This window comes from Micropterus salmoides, unplaced genomic scaffold (assembly GCF_014851395.1).
Source record: "Micropterus salmoides isolate LMB-PRFRI ecotype aquatic unplaced genomic scaffold, ASM1485139v1 Ms_hic_scaffold_15, whole genome shotgun sequence".
Lineage (NCBI taxonomy): Eukaryota > Metazoa > Chordata > Actinopteri > Centrarchiformes > Centrarchidae > Micropterus > Micropterus salmoides.
This window is the reverse complement of record NW_024040596.1, coordinates 3059301-3081906: the sequence shown is the minus strand read 5'-3', so window position 1 is coordinate 3081906 and position 22606 is coordinate 3059301. Positions and strand designations below refer to the sequence as shown.

The 22606-nt window shown below is 42.5% G+C and overlaps 2 protein-coding genes across 3 annotated transcripts; one reads left to right on the top strand and one right to left on the bottom strand.

Annotated features, from left to right (window-relative positions):
- The first annotated feature begins 41 nt into the window (after positions 1 to 41).
- usp37 (ubiquitin specific peptidase 37) lies at positions 42 to 19837 on the top strand. 2 transcript variants are annotated; one of them, XM_038720044.1, is made up of 24 exons: positions 42 to 181; positions 1074 to 1311; positions 2384 to 2531; positions 4271 to 4359; positions 4459 to 4574; positions 4707 to 4784; positions 5316 to 5404; positions 5608 to 5701; positions 5991 to 6146; positions 7853 to 7984; positions 8194 to 8317; positions 8406 to 8653; positions 8763 to 8880; positions 9022 to 9101; positions 9790 to 9954; positions 10131 to 10184; positions 11748 to 11895; positions 11990 to 12209; positions 12445 to 12611; positions 13855 to 13915; positions 15517 to 15632; positions 15862 to 15931; positions 17682 to 17820; positions 18129 to 19837. In XM_038720044.1, exons 2-24 carry the CDS (start codon positions 1138 to 1140, stop codon positions 18214 to 18216), a joined length of 2874 nt encoding a protein of 957 aa, XP_038575972.1. In that variant the 5' UTR covers positions 42 to 181; positions 1074 to 1137; the 3' UTR covers positions 18217 to 19837. The 2 variants fall into 2 exon arrangements, with proteins under 2 accessions (XP_038575972.1, XP_038575971.1); XM_038720043.1 differs by having other exon boundaries at positions 4441 to 4574.
- On the bottom strand, positions 19796 to 22560 carry ybey (ybeY metalloendoribonuclease). The gene is made up of 4 exons (XM_038720060.1): positions 22171 to 22560; positions 20842 to 20973; positions 20565 to 20633; positions 19796 to 20129 (listed from the first exon to the last, which is right to left on the bottom strand). The coding sequence occupies exons 1-4, from the start codon at positions 22378 to 22380 to the stop codon at positions 20034 to 20036; spliced, it is 507 nt and encodes a 168-aa protein (XP_038575988.1). The 5' UTR covers positions 22381 to 22560; the 3' UTR covers positions 19796 to 20033.
- Positions 22561 to 22606: the final 46 nt, after the last annotated feature.

The following is a 22606-nucleotide window of genomic DNA, read 5'->3' as shown; positions in this document are numbered from 1 at the left end:
ATTTTCACATTCCCGCCATCATCGCACGGCGTTGCGACGCGTAGAGTGCGGGTCCCGCTGTCAACAACATACGTACCGGAGAGCAGGCGAATGCCGGCTAAACAAACTTTATGCCCTGCGCGGACCTACGGAAACGATACTGTGATTTAAAAGTTTCGAGACGAGCACATATCACCGACAGGTAAAGAACCGCGACGATGTAATCAAACTGTGACAGATTTCATCACCAAATTACAGGCAGGTAAATTAGCCAGTTAGCTAACGTTAGCTCCCGCTAGCCGATTTGCTAACGTCGGCCTCATCCATCCATTCAGCATCTGCAGATGAAGGGGCGACATTACCAGCATCCCGGACACTCTGCTTCGCTCCAGTGTCACCCTGGCCGGCTCTTAGTAACTTTGCTGGTCTTGCGCACGTATGTGACTGTTCGTCTTGTCAGAATAAAGCTAGGAGGAAGGTCGTGCACCTAGTAAGCTCGTCTGTGCTGCCGCGGAATAGATTGGCCACTGGGCTAGTTTGGTGGCTAACGCAAACCAGGCTTCATTGGTTCTTCACGGAACCGCTAGCCAGCTAACATAAGTGTCGTGAGTGTCCCCACTTTGTGATACTCTCGCTCCTGGAAGGCGAAATGTGTGTCATCCATGTTTAAATAGGCCGTTTAACATTTAGTGCCCGTGCTGTTGTGCTGCGTTGCAAGTGCTTGACTTGGAGTTTGTTGTGACTTTCAACAAGCCCTCAGTGGTGAAGCGTTGGCCGCACCGGGATAACTTCATTGCAATATTTATTGGGGTGGGTTTTTTGTTTTTACGTACGTTAGCACGAACTTCCAATTTGCAGGTGCTTTGGGATTTTAATAAACCACGCAATACTCGTGCTGATCATTCCTTTCAAATCGGTACTTTAACGTCATTTCTCTATGGAGCAATGGCAGCAGGGACGGATGATCGGTGGCAGTGATGTGGTTAAAACATGACATTTATAAACCACTCTATGTAGACTAGACAGAGAGTGGTTTATAAATAGCACACTGTAGTTGTAATGACAGACTTTATTTAATTTCCCCTCTTGTTTAGGTTTTGTTTGATCCTGTTAGATTTAAGTCCCTGCCTCCAAAGTGCACCAACTGGATAGTAAGCCATGGCAACCACAGTGCCTAAACTCTCCAGCGGTGGCGCAGTCAAAATCCGCTTTACCAGCATAGACCTGGGCACCACCAGATGGAAAGAAGGAACTTTTGAGATTCTGGAAAAGGACAACAAGGTCAACCTCTGTCTAAGATTCAGCTGTGGCGGAGCTTCCAAAACTTTCCAGGTATTGTTCAGTTTGTTAGCTTTGCACTTATTCAAAAATGGCTGTAACCGCTTAAAACATTGATTTGGATTCAGAAGAATTTGTTATATTTTGTCAATTCCAAGGATGATAAAATGCAAGTGAGGAGCACACCACAAAGACTAGATGCTCCACCTATGACTATTTCCACCAACGAACACACATTCTTTAAAGTGTTGGCGCAGTCATGAAAGATGAGTTAGGAATTTTACAGACTGAAGGTCTGAAATGTTGTTAACAACGTGAGCACAAGTGATCAATAATGTGCAGGATTTTTTTGCTTGCTGTCTTGACAGTCAGAAAGGAGTACACATTGAACAACTGAGTAAAAACAGAGGACATCACACTGAACGTGTACTGTGGTTGACTGTGTAGAGCCGCTTTTCTAGACAAAATTCTGTAAGAAACCTTGCACATGATTGTGCAAAACATTTGAGAAAGTGCTACATTTGGGGTTTATCTCATTTGATGAGGATCGTGCCCCGTTTACAAGGCTCAGTCCTTACTTCCTGGTTCAAATCCAGCCTACGGCCCTTTGCTGCATGTCGCCCCATATCTCTTCGTCTTTCCCCACTCTGTCCACTGTCCTCTCCATATAAAGGGCAAAACATGCCCCAAAATATATTTTAAAAATTGCTGGATGAGAGGGAGCTGGAGGAAAGATGACTTTTAAAGGCCTAATACACTTTTATACCAGGTTTGTTACATGTCACGCAGTGAGATTAGTGTGAGAAAGTGTGGGAATCGCTGCTGTAGTGCATATTTAGAACCAGACTGGGTTGATCAAGGATCCTCCTGACGTTATGCTCTGTCCTCGTCAATTTTCCTCTGTTCAAGATATTATTAGCTTGAGGAAAAATATTATTCATTTAAGTAGTTAATTGGTAGAAGAGTTGGTGTATAGTTATAATCTAAGCAAAAATAATTTCACAATAACACTTATGGGCTAATAAAGGATGCAGAGGTGATTTTATTTATAGGAAAAACTTACAAAAGAAATAAATGAAGCTGCAATCGATAAATTAATTTGACTTTCTTGTATTTTTGCCCTCAGCTGAACCAAAATGTGAAGAGCATCAACCAGTATTCAAACCGAATTATTCTGACTTTGAAAGACAGCAGTGTCATCACCCTGGATAAGATGCCCCAGACGTTGGCTCAGAAGACTAAGGAATACCTGGACAAGCTGAAGGGAAAGACAAGTAATTACACCACTTAAGACGCTTTATTAAAGGTCCACAGAACGAAAGAGTGAACGATGGAAGCTAAAAGAACATGATTCCTTATGTGGGATCATGTGGTTTAGCGTATCCACTGATTGTTTTGCAGAGTGTAAAGTCAGTTGTATTTCTCAAGGTTGAATTGTTACAGATTGACACAGTTTCAGGACAGAATTTCTCAGCAAACACACTCAAGCTTTGTGTGGTGATCATTAATACATTCCAGGCATACATTTCTTAAATCTCAGTTTCAGTTGTTTGAGAAGCCGACGTGCTGCTGTGATAACGGATGGGTTTTACAATCATGATGCTGGTGATGTCTGTCAGCCATCGCCGATTCTAAGCCAGGGCCTTGGTCCAGTCAGGACACAAATCCAGAACACTCTTGCTGTGACGAGTCGTATATCAAATCTTGCATAAAGCAGTAACGTCAGCGGTCACACTGAGCCAGAAAGCAGCCTGCTACACAACACGAGCCACAGACTCTGATCGACAACCACATTAGCTTTCCTGCTAGAGTCTTCTTCTTATTAACTTACAAACATGAACACACGTCTTGTCCTGCACCGCAGGGTTTACGACCAAATAAACATTCAGTGGCGAAAAGTGCACAGCGAGACAACAGAATGTAAAGTTATCTGCAAGTATCACTTCAGTCCAGTTAGTAGGGGCGGGGGATTCTTTCTTGAGAGATTATGTCTCGATGCAGAAAAGTCGATATTAAAAAAATAAAATTAAACCTTGTTTAAAATTTTCAAAATAACAATCATATACAGTAATGTTGTAGGCAGGTGTGGAAAAATGCTTTCAAAAACAGACATGTCAATAGATTATGTTTATCAATTACCAAAACTACAAAGTGAGTAAAAAAAATCTAAATCAAATCAATATTTGGAGTGATCAGTTGTCCTAGATGCTCTTGGACATAGTGTTTGAAGGAACTCGGCATGTAGGTTGGCCCAAAACTCCCCACAGTTCATCTGTGGATTTGGACAGCCTCAGTTCATAAGTTGGTCTCAACTTCTGGGCACGGACAAATAAATAAAGATAAAAGGGCGTGTCGGACTAGCCGCTAGAGGCTCGTGCAGACTTCCGCGTGGGCAGATCGATGTGCTGTTCACACTACACAACTTGCTGTCTTGTGACGGGAGTCTTGAAGTCATTTTGGCGTTCACACTAGGCGACTGCTCGGTGACAGCTTGTGTAGTGGGATCGTCTGAGCTACAGAGAGCTGGAGGGAGTAAAAAGTGTTTGGCGGTGAAAAAGTAGATGCCTGCTCTCATTGGCTGAATTTGGATGTCGAGTCGGCCGACTCCTACAGATATTTGGCATGCTCCGACCGGCAAAACAGGTTAAAAATCGTGTAGTGTGAACTAGGCTTAGGCGAGCATTGTGACGCGTGTTTTCTTCTGGCGTCACGAGAAAGCGGAAGAAAAGGCTGGACTACAAACGAGTCGTTTTCAGGCAGTTCAGAGTTTTCTGTGGGAGATGGGAACTCCCTTTGGGCTGGACTTTGGGCTTTTTCACTTTGCAAACCTGTTACATGCACAAAAAAGGTTTATAACTCAATAAAAGAGAGGGGGGAAAAGCAGAATATGACCTCTTTAATGCAAAATGTTATAATGTGTTTTTGTGAGAAGGAAATTCATAACTGAACAGTTCAAAAAATCATTTAATTCCCATGCTTTGTCCTGAGGTCTTATTCTTTGTTAATTTTGCAGTTTTAAAATCATCCCATGGAAGTGCAAACTTCAGTGTGCTTGGGAACCGCTCAATGAAAAATGAGACTAGTCCGACGGGGGAGAGACAGGTGAGCAAGAACACAAAGACTTTTATTTTAACCTAAAAATGTTTAGACATCGTCATTTTACATTTGACTTAAAATATCCAGACTCCTAACATCTTCCAGACAACACCGAGGCGGCAGAGTGCAGAAGGTCGGGAGGACACAACACAGCGGAAGCCTCTGGGTAGCCCGAGTAGAGCTGCCTCCACTCCCACTCGCACTGGACTCTCTGAGAATAGGTATGAAGGACGTTCATGTTGCTATGCAAAAGGAGAACTTTGACACATGTCATTTTTTAGATGTAATGTTTTTGGTTTTGTTTCCAGTTTGAGCTTGGGAGACATGAATTGTCCTGTGTCACTGTTTTTCAGGAGTGAGAAGCGAAAGAGACTCCTTAACTCTGAAAGTGACCTGACTGAGGACTACCCCAAGGAAAATGACTCCTCAAGGTAAAAGCAACAAGCCTCACTACTCAGACTCAACTGATAGTAAAGTTATTATTTTGCTATACCAAAATCTCACTGGTGTATTTAAGTAGAGCCTAACCAAGCAGTTTTGGTGCCTAAACCAAACATTGTGTTTGAAAGAATTCGGTTAGCTGTAGGAAAAGATGATGGTTTCGGTTAAAACATCAAACAGTCATCATTAACTTTCAGGGTCACACAGGAAACTTGATCTCCCATGTGAAAGGCCTGTAGCTGACACATTCATCCACCAACCTGCTCCCTTTGTGGGCTCTTCATACTATGTCACCTGACTTCCTAAAGCCTTTCCTTTGTTGCCAATGAATTTTTCCTGACTACTAACTTGTCACCCTCTATTGGCCAGCCGCCCCTGGTGTTATGGCCATCACTGGCAAAATTTAAATCTGTAGATTGTTGGTCAAAGTACATACAAAGATAGTGTGTTATCTTTTTACAAATTCTTCCACTATTTCCACAGTCAGATAACATCCATAAAACATTTACACATTTTCTTAGCAACAACAAGGCCACTTCGGATCCATCCAGGAAGTTTCTACTGAGCTGCAAAGAGAAGCTGAAGCAGGCAGAAGAAAACAGGAGCTCAGGTAAACGTCTACACAACTCTGTACACTGCTGGTTATGTCTTCAGTAACTTAAATTCTCCTTGCATCCTAAATGTACCTATTTACATCCATAACTCTTGGAAATTTTAGAGAAGTTTGTGTAACTACCCTTTGCAAATTCTGCGACAATGAACAGGATGATATAGAAAGTTAACGTGTATATTCAAACTCTTTCTTACCCGCAGCGCCACTGGGTTCAACTCCCCTTCAGCCAACGTCATTCTACGGTAGCCGCTCTGTGACTAAAGACTACAGCCAGAGCCACTCTTTCCTGGACAGGTTAGTTTCGTTAGTGGACACCTGGCGGGAAAAATGTTAAAAGCAAGGGTTCGGCACACATCTGCTTCTTCATACAAGGATACTCGAGCAGTGCAGTGAAACATAATTCTGCCGTCTCCTTTTCATCTAGCAGTAGAATAGTGTCACTTTATTGCACATGTTTATTTTACGGGTATACAGTTTTGGCTAATGATTGTTGGTGGGATTTGTGGTTTCAAAATCTGATCTGAAGAATCGGTCCTTGTGAGGCCAGTGATTTACATCAGTATTATCTTAAAATCCCCCCCAGGCCATCCAGTACAGCACAGACCAGCACAGCCAAGAGAAGCCTCATGCTGCCTAATCACTCAACTCCCTTCAAGAAGGTACGGCCCTCTCTGGACTACGGTGGCTGGAACAAGCAGAGGCCTTCCACTCTGGCCCAGCCCCAGCCCCCACTACAAGGGTAAGAAGAAGCCAGATGGGCTCATCCACACTACTCCGTTTTAGTTTAAAAACAAGAGTTTTAAAACGGATACGATCTCCGTCCACAGCAGCGTTTTAGCTGCGTATCGGAGTTGATCTCCGTCTACATTAAAACAGCTGAAAACGCACATCTAGCGGCCGTTCACGTACACTGGGCGTGCGCATGTTGGTGTAAACATGAAGCAGATGGTCTGATCCGTAGTTACAGAAGATTTGGCGAAATAATAAAGTACTACAGAGGAAGAACCGCACCAGATTTTATTTTGCATGGACCAATAACGAGCTGGGACTGTTACTGAATGTGACACGGGAGTTTAAAGCGACTGTGTCGGCGGAAAACAGACTGGAAGTTGTCGCAAAGTAACGGCGACATGCACAGTACAAGTGTAGTCTGTAAGTGTTATCTGCAAAATATTTTAACAAAAATACCAAATCAAACACCCTGTCAGTAGCATCGTGTTTCTGCTTTGCAAACGTAGCAAAAGGTCTCCCGTTTTAATTTGAAAACGCAGTAGTGTGGACGGGACCTAAATGTAAACATACACAGTCAGTGTATAAGGCTGGGCCATAATACAAATGTTTATAAATGTGTGATATAGCAGATGAACCATATTGCCATTCAAATTTTCAGTGTTTCTGCTGGTCGCTGCTGACATGTAGTTGACTCCCAATAGAAATCCCAATAGAAAATGCAATTAATCATCTGATCAGTCTAAATACTACCGTGGCTTCCAGCTCCGAAACGTATCTGGTTTTAATTGACTTTAGCCTGACTCATAACTGCTGACTAAGCTAGGTTTTCACAGTCTGCACCAACTCTATGAAGAGTAGAAGACACCGTAGTAACGTTGCATAAACCGGGACTTTTTATTTGTTTTCTGTGGCAGTGAACACAACACACAGCCTTTCAGTTACAATTATACTGCAACCTGAGCTCATCTATACACTTAATGGTTGACTAAAGCAACGGAACTACTCTCCACACACCGGGGAAGATTCACTTTCACAACAAACCCGCAGACTCCGTCACGCACAGGTTACTCACAAAACCACCTTCCTTACAGGGGAAGGCTAGGCCGGTAACACACAGGTGCAGATAGACTGAGAGGTGGAAGAAGTGTTGAGGTCCAAAACTTAAGCAAAAGTACTAATACCGACCTTACGTTGACAGTACTCCACTATAAGTAAAGGTTCTGCATTCTAAAGTATTATTATAGCAAAATTTACTTAAAGTAGTCATTATGCAGTAAAATGGTCCCTGTCAGCGTTTTACTATTATATATTTTTATATAATATTACTGCTGCATTAATGTGTATATTGCATTTCACTGCTCTGGATGTTTGTGGATGAGCTCATTTTAACTACTTTATATAATGTTGGGTAGTTTATTCTAAAGCAATGCATCATATTCTACAAGATCGTTGTGTTTGAAGTATTTGAGTATGTACAATATGTTATTTTAGACAAAATGTGTGTATCAGGATATATATTGTGACACAGCCTAAAAATATCTTTATCGTGTATGAGCCATATTGCCCAGTCCCAGATTGGATTGCAGAGTCAGAGTCAGTTTTGCTTTTATAATTACAACATAAACATTTGTAATAACGTGAAAGCCATTTTTTCTGTAAGTCCTGGAAATCTGAGGCATCCATTGTGTAAATCCTTTGATTCATATATTGTAGATTCTCCAACCTGGGCAACACTTGCTACATGAATGCCATCCTGCAGTCCCTCTTCAGCCTCCCCTCCTTCTCTAATGACATGCTGAGGCAGAGCATCCCATGGAAGAAAGTGCCCATCAATGCATTGCTCAGGTACTACATTAAGTTCAGTCTCCCTTCAATCTGCTTGATTCATGATGCCTCCACAATGATTTGCTCATGTGTTTTGTTTGTGACCCCCTTTTTTTCCCCACCCATCAAAACCTGCTTAAAAGTCTTGCTGCAGTTTAGGGGATACTTGTTGAAAAGTTACAAAGATAAATGTTTACTTTAGTCTGTTTTGATGTCTTCTTTGACTGCAGGCGTTTTGCTCACCTTATGGTCAAGAAGGACGTGGGCTGTCCAGAAACAAAAAAGGACCTCTTGAGGAAAGTGAAGAGTGCCATTTCCTCCACAGCTGAGCGTTTCTCTGGAAACATGCAAAATGTAAGATCTGCCTCTAGAATCAACAGTTGGAGCCGTTGTTGTCTAATGGTGCATGGAAAAAATAAATGAAGTTGCATATGTTTACCAGGATGCTCATGAGTTCCTGAGCCAGTGTTTGGACCAGTTAAAGGACGATGTGGAGAAAATTAACAAGAGCTGGACGAATGAAGCTGCGGCATCCTCGTCGTCCTCTGTGGTGTGTGAGAATGGCCAGGAGGCAACGTCATCAGCACCCAAAGCAGAGCCTGGTGAAGAGGTGGACACCTCCCGCGTCTACACCTGTCCTGTGGCTGTCAACATGGAATTTGAGGTGCAGCACACCATCACCTGCAAAGGGTGAGGCCTGTCTCCTGCGTGATCATCTAAATTTACCCAGGCGATCCAAAATTTGTTAGTGGCTCTGGAGAAAATGAATGTTGTGTTGTACATTCATTTTGTTTTGCAGCTGTGGCGAGGTGGTGACTAAGCGAGAGCAGTTCAATGACTTGTCCATCGACCTACCACGCAGAAAGAAAACCCTCCCACTTCGCTCTATGCAGGATTCTCTGGATCTCTTTTTTAGGGTGAGTCTTTTGCATAAACAGGTCAAAGAATGAAAGATTGATCTTGGACCACATTTGTTAATATTCCTTTTGCAAATAACCCATCCCTACAAAATAACGCTTGAATATGCAGTGATAGGTGCTACTTTTTCCCTTTTGCAGATGGAGGAAATTGAGTATTCGTGTGAAAAGTGCAACGGGAAGACAGCGACTGTTATGCATAAATTCAGCAAACTGCCCAGGTATCTACACAGAGACGACTGAGAGGGAAATACACATGCACCGTGAGAAGTTATCACGCTCATTGCCAAATACTAGAAGTTGAATTCAGAGTTGAGCAGAAGCACACTTCAGCAGAAGCACACTTCATTTCAAACAAACGCTTAGCTGCTCAGCTACAGCTAGAATCACATCCAGTCTTCCCCGTTAGCATCAAATATAAGACAATCAAGGCCCTGTTATGGGAACAATTCACAACATATGTATTGCAACAGTAGGATGTTAAAATACTTTTTAATAGGGGACAACAATAAATGTATTTCTGCAATACATGTAAGCCTGTTGTGAATTGTCCCCTATTCAGTAGGTTATTACTTGATAGTGGGTCTGACGGAGGTGCGTCTTGTGTCTTGCAGCTGCTGATGTGGTTGCACTGACACAAAGAGCAGAGGACAGAAGCAGCACCCGTAAATGACAGCAAAACAGTGCTGTGGGAATATTTTTTAAACAATGCAAGGAAATCCCTGATTTCTATAAATTGCATCCACATTTTGGCAGATTCCATGATATTCCTCTGTTTACAGTTCGCGTTTGAAATTCTGCGATTCTGTTCGTGTTTTCTGCATCCTGGTGGTAAAAATAGGTTCCTAGACACTTGATAAACAGAGACCAATTACTTTTTGATTTCTGATGGATCTTTTCTCCCCACAGAGTGCTCATCCTACACCTGAAACGGTACAGCTTTAACGCTCAGCTGTCTTTGAACAGCAAGCTGGGCCAGCAGGTGGTGATTCCCCGGTACTTGACCCTGCTGTCCCACTGCACTGAATCCACACGACCCCCTATTAGTCTCGGCTGGAGTTCCCAAGCCTCAATGTAAGACATTTTAAACACCCTCTATAAAGAATAGCTTGTAGAAATTTCACACTGTGGGTAAATACATCCTGAGGTACGAGTCATTCAGCCGGGTTTTGCAGTTGACCTGGATGCATTAGATTTGGCTCCTTCAGCTGAGAGTTGAGATAAATAATTAAGCTTTGTTGTTCTCAAAGGTCCAGAACTCTCAAAACGTCACAGTTGGTCAACTCCTCCACAGCACCTCTCCGGTAAGTACTGCTACTTCTGCAACACTTTCAAATAAACAGAAAAAGAATGAAGTGTTACCTTTACTTGAGCCACCTTTCTTCCACCTTGGGATTAAAATGTGTTTTGGGTGATCGGATCACATGAAAGTTCAGGTGTAAATGCACCCACTGAGGATGGCTTGTGATCCAATCAGCCTAACCAGCTCTGGAGGTGGTCAGGGACGCATTGTCACCACTGTACACAAGTGTAATTGCAAAAGCATCGTCAATCCACACGCAACAATGATGTGGGCAGAATATAATCTAAACTTTGATGGCGCAAATAAGCATTGTGTCCATACAGAGCGCTATTCATTTAACATGCTCGTGTTTTTTGGTGAACTGAATGTATCCGTTTCTGAACATTTGGGGTGGAAATCGCAGGGTACCTCACGATACGATATATGGCTCACGATAACGATACGATACAGCAATTCTGCGATAATCAATGTATCGCTTGACAATCCTTTAAGTGACACATCACAATATCGAACTATTAACACAAAATGCCCATGAAGAAGTTTACTATTTATTTGCTGCAAATCCAAACTGTTAGAAAACAGCACAATTCTTCTCCGTCTGTAAATAAAACTACAGAGCAGCTATGAAAAATTATTGTCAAAACATTTGTCCATAAAATGCAAATTCACTGAATGTTTTACTGCGAATAAAGTCTAATCACATTATATTAATAACTGTTCGGTGACACAGCGTTGTGCTGCCCTTTCTCTTCCTGCTGATAGCTGTATTTTTAGGCCACTGGGAATTTTGGGTTTGAGTTTTGACCCTCTGGGGTTGCTGTAGCTGGTCTGTTTGGAGTGCAGAAGCAGCAGATCAAGACAGTGAAGTTAGCAGCTCTTTTTTTTTTTTTATTTCACACAGAGCTCAGGAAACATGTACTTTAAGTATTTGCACAGTGTGTCACTCAGGATGTTCAGCATGTGAAGCAAAATGTGTAGTTTATGTTAAGATTGTATTTTCGCAATTGCGATGCTAATGTTCGTTAGCATGTTAATGGAGATTCCTATTATATGTTAGCATTGAGCTAACCGTCAAAGCACTATTTTTTTATTATATATTATTATGTATGGATATGATGGGCTGGAATATTGATACAGCCTCATGGAAAAATGTACAACGATATATTGCCGTATCGATTTATTGTCACAGAAAGGCAGCACAAGGAAATTATGCTGAGCTGTTACATCGGCGTGATGGAGGAAAACATGGGTGTATAATCCACGGTGGAAAGCCGGCTTAGAGACGGTTCAGAAAATTATTATATATATATTTTTAATAACATATTTTTTTTTTTTTCGACCTAACATGAACGAGGGGAAGATGTGACGTTCAGTTGTTTGAGCATCTCAATGTGGACACTGGAGACGCACATTAAAACCAGGTGTAAATGTTATCAGGTTAAAATAATATCTATCTGGAAACAAGACGCTTTTTAATGACAGGGGGTCTTAGATTTTCTTCTCTAAGTGTGCTGCAGCTAGGTTTTTCACTGTTTGCTTATAAATGTAATCACTGTGCATGCAGAAGGATTGGAGGGAAAGTGGCCAGCTCTAGCTGCACCTCTATCCTCTTGGACTCTGACTGTGAAGAAGAAACTACCAGAAAGGTGAGCGCGAGCCGCAAGCGACGCCTTAGCAGCTGTCTGCCTGACGATGATGACCGACCGGAAGAGGTGAGCGTTTGCTACAGACCCTAACGATTATGATTCAGCCTTTTTGTCCCTGTTGCTGTTTTTTTTCATGCTGTTTTACATGTGTGTTTTTTAGCGGGGAGCAGCAATAGATTCAGCAGACTTCAGTGGCATAAATGATGAGGAAATGCTGGCAGCCGTCCTGGAGATGAGTCGTCAAGAGGCCGGGCTGTCAGCTCCACCCTCCCTGGAGGATGAGCCAACCAGCAGCCCTGACACAGGCTTTGGGGACACAGATGCCCATGACCTGGCCTATCATACTGATCTGCTGGAGACAGACATCAAACAGCCTGCAGGTAGTCCAACTTCATGAGGTGAAGACATTCAGTAGATGAGTTTTCTACAGGGGGCAATCAATTTTTACTTTAGTCTAAGCATAATGAAATATATTGACGCTCTGCATCGGTCGGTTGTCTTGCTTGCACACGCTGCTTGGAATCAGTGTGGCTTTCTGCATTTACACAAACACTCAGGTAACATTGTCATTAAGTATTAAGTGAACAGGCTTGTGTGTCTGTTGATCTGGTGTAGATGTGCTGGATTCACTGGACTTGACAATGGATGAGAACAAGGAGAACCAGACTCCAGAAGGTGTGCAGCAGCAGGGGGAACTGGACTGGGTCCAGCAGTACAGTCTGGATCAGGAGAGGGAAGAACAGGAGCTGCAGCAGGCGCTGGCCCAGAGCCTCCAGGAGCATGTAAGCTCAGCTGCCATGTGAAACCTGCTGTACACTCGTTTGCACAGGCAGAGTTGGAGAGAGGAGTTTGTTGTGCTAGCAGTTCCTCTATGTACACAACAAACTCCTCTTCCTTATTTCCACCGTCGTCTTCCTGCAGCGACACACAGGGATCCTTTCCGTGATGTTGTCAGACACCTCGAACAGTCCAGGGCTCAACGTTAAACTTTTTTGCAGCTCCCGGCTCCACCGGGTCAGTTGGTTTGAAACTTACTGGCCCCAAGACAATTTTTACTGTCCCTCCCTCCCAAAATTACATTGTATTACAACAAAACCAAAGACTTATAAGTTATGTTATACTGTTAACATGTTTAAGCGTTTTTTAAATACATCCTGGATATAAAAACACTCAAATGTAATCACAGTTAAAATTATAAAAAAAATAAAAAGGTGAACACAGAGCAGCGGATACAGGTCGCCATGGTAGCAACCTGTCAATCACAAGGTAGTCCCGCCCAAAAGCATAAGCTGCATTATCGTCTATTTCCCCTCTAAACGGGACCATAATTTACTAAATGAACATCATGCTGTGTTGAAGAAGACTTGAAACTAGCGACTGAGACCATAAACTCATCAGGAAAGTGTTTACTGAGGGAATAAATCAGCTGACAAGTAGAAACACTTTAACATTATTTCTAATGGTACCGGACTTCTTTTTGCAACCAGCAGACTCGCCCCCTGCTGGCCGGTGGAGAGAATGCAGGTTTGGGTTCCGTCTGCAAGGTTTCACTTTCAGACCCAGACGTTGCCGCTTGATTGAGATTAGAGAAATAACATTGGACAACCGCTCGTCACGTAACTACAGATCTGACAACGGTGCGCTCCATGAGCTCCAAAACAACTGCAGGATGTTGAGTTTCTGATTTATTTTTTTTAAATGCTAATGTTTTCATTGCTAGTTCAACTGTCCCGACGTTACTTTTCACTGGCCCCGGCCCCTGGCCACCTTTTTGTACCTACGAGTCATTTTGACACCAAAATATGTGAAAATGGGGCCCCGAGTTTAAAAACGCTGAAAATATCCTTTAATGACGAGTGTTGAGTCCGAGCTGGTGTTACATTACAGTAGTCTAAATATCATTGATCTCACTGAAGCATGCAGTTAATGAGCAAGCAGACGTGACCTAAGTGAAAATGCAATGCTGAAATATCTTATGCTAAATCTCAATAATGTAATGCGTTGTCTCCACCTCTCCCCGTACAGGAGGCCCAAGAGATGAGAGAGGATGATGATCTGAAGAGGGCCACTGAGCTCAGTTTGCAAGGTATGAAGCAAGATGAACTGAATGTTAAGTAGCTGGCTGTTGAAATTCGTGAGTCCTGATCATCACTCAAAATCACTGAGCATCTTTGGTGAACCAAGTACTTAGAGTGTGTGTGTGTGTGTGTGTGTGTGTGTGCGCGCTAAAGTAGTTTCTTATTTCACTTTGGCGTTTCTTTTTCATAAAGCCTTGAGAAATGAAGGTCTCTCACTCTGCTCTTGCTCAGCGTCACAATATATTCATCCTACTAACGTTTCTGTCCCTCTGGACTAGGGTTGGGTATCATTCAATATTTTACGATACCAGTACCAAAACCAGCACCCTTAAAGTCATACAGATACCAGGAAAGTACTTCATTCTATACCTTGCATAAAATGCTTGATTTGGTAGCCTATTATTATTTTTATTGTTTTTATCGACAAGCAAGGTTATCTTTTTTATTTTTTTCTTGTGACAAATAACTGTTACATAAAAGTATTGGGGAAACTGTATCGCTCCTCATCCTAATTAGTTCTCCTCACGGGTAAGATTATACAGGGAAAGACTACAGCTTGGGAGTATTTTATATTTGAATGAGAGAGGAGGAGAGAAATAGTTTAGTGACCAAATAAGTTGTGATCAATAAACTGAATTGAAAGAGAGTGAGTCACAAACCTCCAAAAACGACAGTCACGGGTATAAAACGAGTAAGGAGTTTGTTTAAACTCACGGAGTAAAGAGAGGCTGCACGTCCAGCCCATCAAACCGACTACACCTGAAGCAGCTGATTGATCAGTGACAAGTGATGTGAACAGCAAATAAAAATGTCCAGAGAAGTGTTAAATGACACCAGAACATGAAACCAACTGAAAGCCAAGCTTGGGGTGAGAAACTGGCAACAGTGACGAACGCGTCTGAGACGCAGCCGAAGGTGAAAAAATAAAATCAGCGCAAACTGAGCGCGTGCCGCCTTTTTTATACAGGGACAAGGGAAAAAGACATGTTCTTCTCTATTTCGGTGTGTTGATTGTGTGTTTGGCTGCAAATAAAACCATACAAAAGCCATTTTTTGCCACAATATGGTTACAAAAAGTGTCAACTGAAGTTCTGGTTTGTCTGGTTTCTACTCGATACTTTAAAGATTTTGAGCAGCTTCTTCAAAAGTGTTTTAAACAATTCTTACAACACAACTTAAATAGATGATCTGTCCATTCTGTGTGCACAGGTGTGGGATAGTTATTCTCCTGTGGGAGTGTCTCTCAGTAATTGACAACAACATGTGTAAAACCTGTTCCATTATATTCCACATATAAGAAGAAGAAAAGAAACAGGAACAAGTGAGACAACGTGTCACAAAGTCTATTGTGATGCCGAGCAAGAGCAGAGTGTAAGAGTGTTTGTTTCTCTAGACCCTTTCCAACACACACCAGCACCTGAGGCAGCTGGATGTGCGAGTATCTCCTTTTATTCACACAAACAAAAGACCCCAGGCTGACCACATCACGGCAAAGTGAAACTCAGCATCACTTGCTTCTCAACATCACATGATGACGCTGTTCAATCAGACTCACTGTGCTGTGAAAAATGCTGAACCTGTATCAATACTTCACCTTTTCACCCAACAGAGTTTAACAACTCTCTGCCTGAGCTGCTGTGCTCAGATGATGATTCTGGCAACGAGGATGTGCTGGACATGGAGTACACTGAAGCAGAGGCTGAGAACCTGAAGAGGAACGCTGAGGTACTTGACATCCTGCTGCCAGATGTCTGCCTTGTAATTTTGAACAAATAGTAGAGCAGTCTAACTCATGAGTAAAAAGAGTTCACAATAAACTAAAAAGCAACTATTAAGTACTACAAAACACACTGAAGTGAAAATCCTCATTGTACAAAAGAAGCAGTCCGGCTTAACATTTCTCATGAACCACTTTGATTCATCAGAACCTGCTAATAAACGTTGTGATCCACAGAGCGGAGACTTGGCCAACTCTTTCAGACTCATCAGTGTCGTCAGTCACATTGGGAGCAGCTCCTCCTCTGGTGAGCACCTGTGTGTGTATTTGTGTCTCCGTTCGTAGTGTAGATAAATCCTGTATCAACATTTATGCAACTTAATGCCCTTCTGCAAAACAGCACGTCAAAGCCATTAGAGGTGTCAGACTGAATGTTGGCGTGTAAAGCCCGACCAGGAGAGTGCCAGGATTTAAGTGCTGTGTTACTGTGGATTCAGACCAAACGTGAATTTAATCCTTGCGGGGGTTTTATCGCTGGACTAACTGCCAAGTGTTCACACCCAACGCTATAACGCAAATAAACACAACCCACGGATACTACAGCTGTATGAACATAAAGTAAACATGTTGCTGTGATTTAATTGCAATAAAAGGATCAAACTGATGCCGAAATAACTAAAACATGATGCAGATTTGTTAAACATATGAATTGACTGAATCAGGGCTATGCTAACCTGTTCACAGTAAAGTACAACAGCAGCTGGAATAAAGCTGATTTAATAAAAGCAGTTTACTCTGAGCTCCTCCCGCGAGTAAACGGCGTAGTTGTCAGAGCAGAATCCAGACCGACTACGGGGGTTTATTTGTCCCAATGCGCTGTCCTCAACTTCTCCCCTGAGTTTAGCAGCCCTCCGTCGGCTAGCGGCATTTCAATCCCTCGCTCTGCCTGGTGCTCTCCAAACAACGCTTTGAAACCCTCGGTGACGTCTGGAAAATCAACGCTGATAGGCTATCGCAACTCACACAAAAGCCTCAAAGTGGGAGATCTACAAGTGACAATAGACACTGGTAACCGTGGCAATAAAAACTACCTGAACAGAGTTCACGAATAGTGAATCAATACAAGAGAATTGTAAGAAGAGCACAGGGACGTGCATGTTAGGTCTTTATAAGAGGAAGTGTTCTGGTGAAGAGATGACTTCTTTTCTTGAAGTCAGAGAGGGGCGCCCCCGCTCTGATGGCGTGCGGCAGCGCGTTCTACCATCGTGGCGTCACAGATGACAACAGGGACTGAGATTGCTTTGTGTGAAGGGCGGCAGAGCCAGATGGTGTTTGTTGGAGGAGCGCAGCGGCGAGAGAAATACACTGACATGATATTTACACTTATAGTCATTTAAATAGTCACAGTTTACTACAAGTTGTTTGATGAGCCAATAGATTCATACCTGCTGCCTCCACTCTGCACAACATTTAGCAGGCCAGTGAAATCGCCTGGTATTGTCTTAGGTTGTAATGACAACGCTTGATTTATACTCCTGCTTAGGGGCTACGCACGTAGCCAGCCATCTATACATCTGTCATTCTGCAATTACACCCCCAGACGCTAGTCGGCGGTAGCGCTACAGCGTCCACTGTCTTGACTTTTGCCAGGCGAGCAGGCTAACTTCCGGTTTAGAGCTCCGCTAACGTGAATGGGGGTAAAATTGTATACGCGCAGCTGGTGAAGCCTTTTCAAATGTTATCGACCGAGTGGATCACATTCTGATTTCGCTCGGGTTGTGACGGTCAAATATATCGATCCACTGTCAGTTTTGGCCACTAGTAAAAGTTACTACAAAGCACGGTCACTTCCTGTCGGCTCCGAGGCGTTGCGAGGTTACCCAGCAGACCAATCACAATGCTTACAGTCCGCGTCGCCTTGACGTGTAGTTACATTTTTGAGAGGTGCGCGTCAGGTGACGGCGTAGCCCCGTAGCCTACGCCGTTGATTTGACGCAGAAGTATAAATGGCACATCACTGCCTGTCCTCACATTCATTATTATCTTTTCCACACTAGGCCATTACATCAGCGACGTGTACGACATGAAGAAGCAGTCGTGGCTGACCTACAATGACCTGGACGTGTCACGCACACAGGAAGCGGCGGTCCAGCGGGACCGTGACCGCAGTGGATACATCTTCTTCTACATGCACAAGTGAGTGTAGCAACATTTATGGCCACAATGAAACTGCTGGATCCTGACCAGCCTCCTTGACCCAATGTGGCAGGGATTTTTATTTTAATTGTTTTTGCCGAGGCCGCATTTGCTTTCGTGTTGGATAAATTGTGATTCCTATAAAAGGATAAAGGTGAATATTTATGCAATGCAAAAATATTTTGCAATTTCAGTGAGTCACCGCACCAAACACAGCATACTGGATTACGTTTAGCAGTATTTGTGTGTTCCCGCCAGAGGACATTACGTGAGCGAGTTGGCCGACACGTTGTCTTGTGTTTCCGCAGGGATGTGTTTGAGCAGCTGTCTGAAATGGAGAGATCTGGAGCGAGCGCCACTTCAGAGGCAGGAAGGAACATCCTGCAGCCCCTCTGAGCGCTACAGCTTTGCTCAGCCGCTGACAAACACACATCCACAGCTGAACCCTGGTAGATTGAGCTCTCCTCTGAACATTCAACGTTGAGTACTACTGATTGCCGTCCTTTTTTTTTGGTCGTCTTCAGGCACTTCTTTTCCTCGACAAATCACTAAATGCCGACACAGGCGCTCAACTGTCTAGACTCTTTAAGATAGCAGAAATGCAGATACAAATGTTCAGTGGATCAAATTTTGCCTCCCTTGTTTTTGGGGCTGGAGTTTTTCTTTGCTATGATTTTATCAAACAACTGTTTTGTAAAGGTTTTTTTTTTCCTTTTGTTTTCTTCATACACTTGTTTAAAATCTAAAAACTTCAGACTTCCACTTAAAAGCAACTATCGAACACCAGATGCTGCTGGCGCTTCGTGGATTGTATGTTTTGCAGACCCTTTATTTCCCATATGAACTAAATAAAGATATATTCTATGTTGGAGTATAAGCTATTATAGAGGTAGAGGGTTGTTGTATTTAGCGGGTACTTTTGGTGCAATATTTGTGTTCTGGCTCAAACTGGTCAATTCAAATCAGCTTTCTGTCACAATGTGTGTGGATGTTTGCCCAGTTGCTTTTTGTGCTTGACTTATGAACTAATTTGTGTGTGTGGCTGTCTCCTTATTACAGTTATTTTTTTTTTTTAACCAGTAAGTTGACTAACTAAGCCTGTTTTACTGAGCTTTTCTCAGTAGAGCCCACTTTATTATTTTGGGGTTTTGACCTTGTGCCTCCCAAGAAAACTTTTATAAATATGTATACAAGCTTTACTTTGAACGTTGCACAACCTTGTCTTTGAATGTTTGTCAATGTGTAAGTCAGATTTTCCTTTATAAAAAGCCAAGATTTTCTATTTATTGCCGCATAGGGGTGATTTATCTTAATTAGCCCAAATAGAAGTCATTAATACTAGACCACCAGGAAAGCTAGCTATAGCGTAATGTCTTTTATTTTGTCATCCTTAAGGCCAGTATACAGTACTTAACACTTTAGAGCTCTGCTAACCCTGGTAAACAACTTCCTATCAGGCATGTTTGATTATAGAGTGGAGCAAACTGTTATTCGTGTTCTGGTTCCAATACTAAACACTGGTTGTACAGCTCTTTTTTGTTTGTTTGTTTGTTATCACTGTAAACATTTAAACCCCTTTTCAGTGCACCATGAATTGAAAGCATTGAAACATGGTGCTTGCTGGTCTATTCAGACCACACTAAAGGTTTTCCCCACACAATAGAAGAAAATCTATTACAGTATAGTATTATAAGACATGGGTAATAAAGGAGCAGTATGGACTGAATATCTTTATAGTTGTTTTTAGGAAGTGTGCATTATTATCAGCTGACTCCTGGAAGTACAGTATTGTTGCACTATGAACAGACACCCAATTATGACAGATCGGTTCTCCTTTTTTATGTTCGCCTTGGATTTCCATTTCTGAAACGTTGCGCTCTCCTGAACATCCTGTCCCTAATGCAGTGTAAAGAGGGTATGATGTATTTGTGAAGTAAAAATGAACAGCTTTTTCTACCCTTCATACACAAATGACTCTTCCTAAAGCAGATTTTAATAAAATATTCCAGTGAAAGTGCACAGACTTTGAATTTGATGTTTGAAAAAGGGTACTGCCAGGTGATTAAAGTCCCGTTGCCCCACCTTGTGAGACCGTGTCCTTTACGTTTGGTTAGGAAGGAGGGCATGAAAGTGAACAAAACAGTAGTCCCACCTGATAACAGGACTGAACAACAATATGAAGCACCATAGTACACGTAGTGAGCAGGTGACCGTCACCTATCCTGACTGCATCGCTTCGTCAGTGGCTCCAGATGTCTCCCTGTGAGTCTGTTGTACTCACTCAGTATGTAGCTTTCCCTCTGCAGCATCTGGAAACAAACAAAAACAGTACATTTTGAAACACCCTATGGTTCTTTACAGTGAGAATACAGCACATTCAGATTCAGAGTACAATGTAATTCAACCATTTCATAGAAACAAGCCATCAAGTCAAACAGATCTAAAACAACGGTGTGAGCAGAGTTTGCCGTTCTGCTATGAACACATTTTACTGATTGCAATACCGAAGAGAGAGGCTGTTAAAAAAAGGGCTGACAGTGGCGTGGAAGTGTTGCTGGAAAAACATTCGTTGATTGAGATTTCCGTTCACCTCAGTTGTGTTGGGGTGGAGGAGGCACATACAAATAAATGTGGAGTCCATAAAAGCAAAACTATCCACGTGTCCACATACCAGTGGAAGCTAAGTGAGGAAACGTCACTTTGTAATTTGGATGAAGTTTGTTTTTCACATTAAGATTCCAAACCTCAGTCCATTCTTCCTCTGTCTCGTGTCTGTAGCCCAGCAGGTGGCAGATACCATGTGCAGTGACAACCTATAATATGAAGCAAAAGAGGAACAATAAAAGCCAGCTGATGTCAAAGCAACAACAACTATGCACCGTGAAAGAAAATGTCACTGCAAATCTGAACGCTTGACAGTGAACACAGCTGAATGTGAGAAACAAATAAACAACAGGTTGCATTTCTGAGGGGCCACGACTAAGGCTTGCAATCACGGTGTGCAGTGCTGCAGCTACTCACGGTGAGGGCTCCGTGCAGATCTAGGGATTCTTCCTGACACTGCTTCATCAGAAACTCGACCCCCAAGAAAATGTCCCCAAGGTTCAGCTCATCTCTGTGAAGGGGGCAGGGCAGCGTTCCAGGTCTCAGGTCCTAAAACCACAAAATTACCTTTTTTAACTGTGATTATTTGAAAAAGGTCCAAACCTAATCATTAAATACAGAGTTCTTCCTCAACCCTGGTGACGAAGAACTCCTCCAGGACTCTGAGACCCCCACTGACACTTACCCCCCCCAAAAAAAACACACACACCCCTGAACACAACAATGCTCTACTTGATCTGTGTCCATTGCACTAATATTTATTTTATGCTTACTGTTAAATTTTGCACATTGCTTTTTTCCCCATTAGTATTATTTTTGTATAACTACATTTTTGATCTCTTTACTTGATCTATATTTCTATATGTATGTTCTAAAGCACCAATATACCAAGGCAAATTCCTCGTATGTGAAAACTCACTTGTCACTTTGTGTTGAAAAGTGGTCGGGACATAAGGGCTCAGATTAGAGACACTTAACTCAGGAAACATCACAATACGCCATATAAGGTTCATGAGCATGAGACGAAAAGATCCTTTAAAACATTGTTTTAAAGATTTCCTAAATGCTGAGATATAGGCGCAGGAATTTTTGATCATTTAAGACTTAATTTCCTGCATTCTGGTGAGAGTTTCTGCACCAATTTATGGTGGAAATGTTTTTATTTATGTAAAAGGAAATGCAAAATTCAGGTTGCACATTACATTTCAAAATGTATGTAAATAAAACAGAATCTAAGTCAGTGCAGCTCTCAGTCATTCTGTGCTGCTTTCAGATCTGTTTCTGCTGTAGATCTGCTTTTCTCCTGTAATATCATCCCTGCTGAGGCAACACATGCAGGCCTTAATTATTCTTCCCTCCTCTTTTGTCACGTTCACAGGGAGAGAACAGAAAACTTGGCCAAAAAGAAACTGTGTCAAGAAGTTGTTAAAGTTACTAATTGGTGCTGCACGTATTGGGGTAATTTCATAAATCAGTAGCTTTTTTTCTGACAGTGCACATTTGTTTCTTCTATATTTTAATTACATTGCATGTTTTCTTGATGTGCAAATAAAATTTTCTAAAGGCATTTGTTTGTTATTTAACTGCAAGCCACATTTCAGAAGGTTTATTATAAATTATGCTTTAAAAAAGTGGTGGGGACATGTCCCCTGCGTCCCCAGTGTGAATGACACCTATGGTACCCGGCAATAAACCCCATCCTGATTTTACGTCGCTTCCATTATGTTGGCATTTAGTCATATTTACCTCGTAGAATGGAAATGAGAGCACATCCGTAGGCACGTTTTTCTTTCTATATACGTTATTAATTTGCTGAATCCTGCGGTTATCCACGCAAATGATGCCCAGGTCGAATTTCTGCACTCCCAGTATGTGCCTCAGTGTGTCCACGTCCTTGCGCAGCCTCGCGCGGCGAAGAGGCACCACCTTTTGGAGATTCCGCAGTACTACTCCCATTCTGAAATCCGGCGTAAAAAAAAAACCCCAGCGAGACGACTATTTCAAGACAATCTTGAGAAGACATAGGTGAACTTTAAAACCAAGCCGCCTCCTGCCGCGATGAACCGGTGGCGGCAGCGGTAAGTGTGCGGCGAGCGGTGTTCAAGGTGACACCGCGTCCTGTAGTTCGACATGGAGATCCCCGAAACCGACTATGTAAGCTTTCTCTGGATTGTGTCGACAT

Coding starts and splice junctions, on each gene's coding strand:
- usp37 (XM_038720043.1), top strand. CDS start 1,138: ATGGCAACCACAGTGCCTAAACTCTCCAGCGGTGGCGCAGTCAAAATC. Junction 4,360..4,440: donor GTCCGACGGGGGAGAGACAG/GTGAGCAAGAAC, acceptor TAAAATATCCAG/ACTCCTAACATCTTCCAGAC. Junction 8,654..8,762: donor CACACCATCACCTGCAAAGG/GTGAGGCCTGTC, acceptor TTTGTTTTGCAG/CTGTGGCGAGGTGGTGACTA.
- ybey (XM_038720060.1), bottom strand. CDS start 22,380: ATGGGAGTAGTACTGCGGAATCTCCAAAAGGTGGTGCCTCTTCGCCGC. Junction 20,634..20,841: donor ATCTGCACGGAGCCCTCACC/GTGAGTAGCTGC, acceptor TTCATATTATAG/GTTGTCACTGCACATGGTAT. Junction 20,130..20,564: donor CAGAGGAAGAATGGACTGAG/GTTTGGAATCTT, acceptor GTTTGTTTCCAG/ATGCTGCAGAGGGAAAGCTA.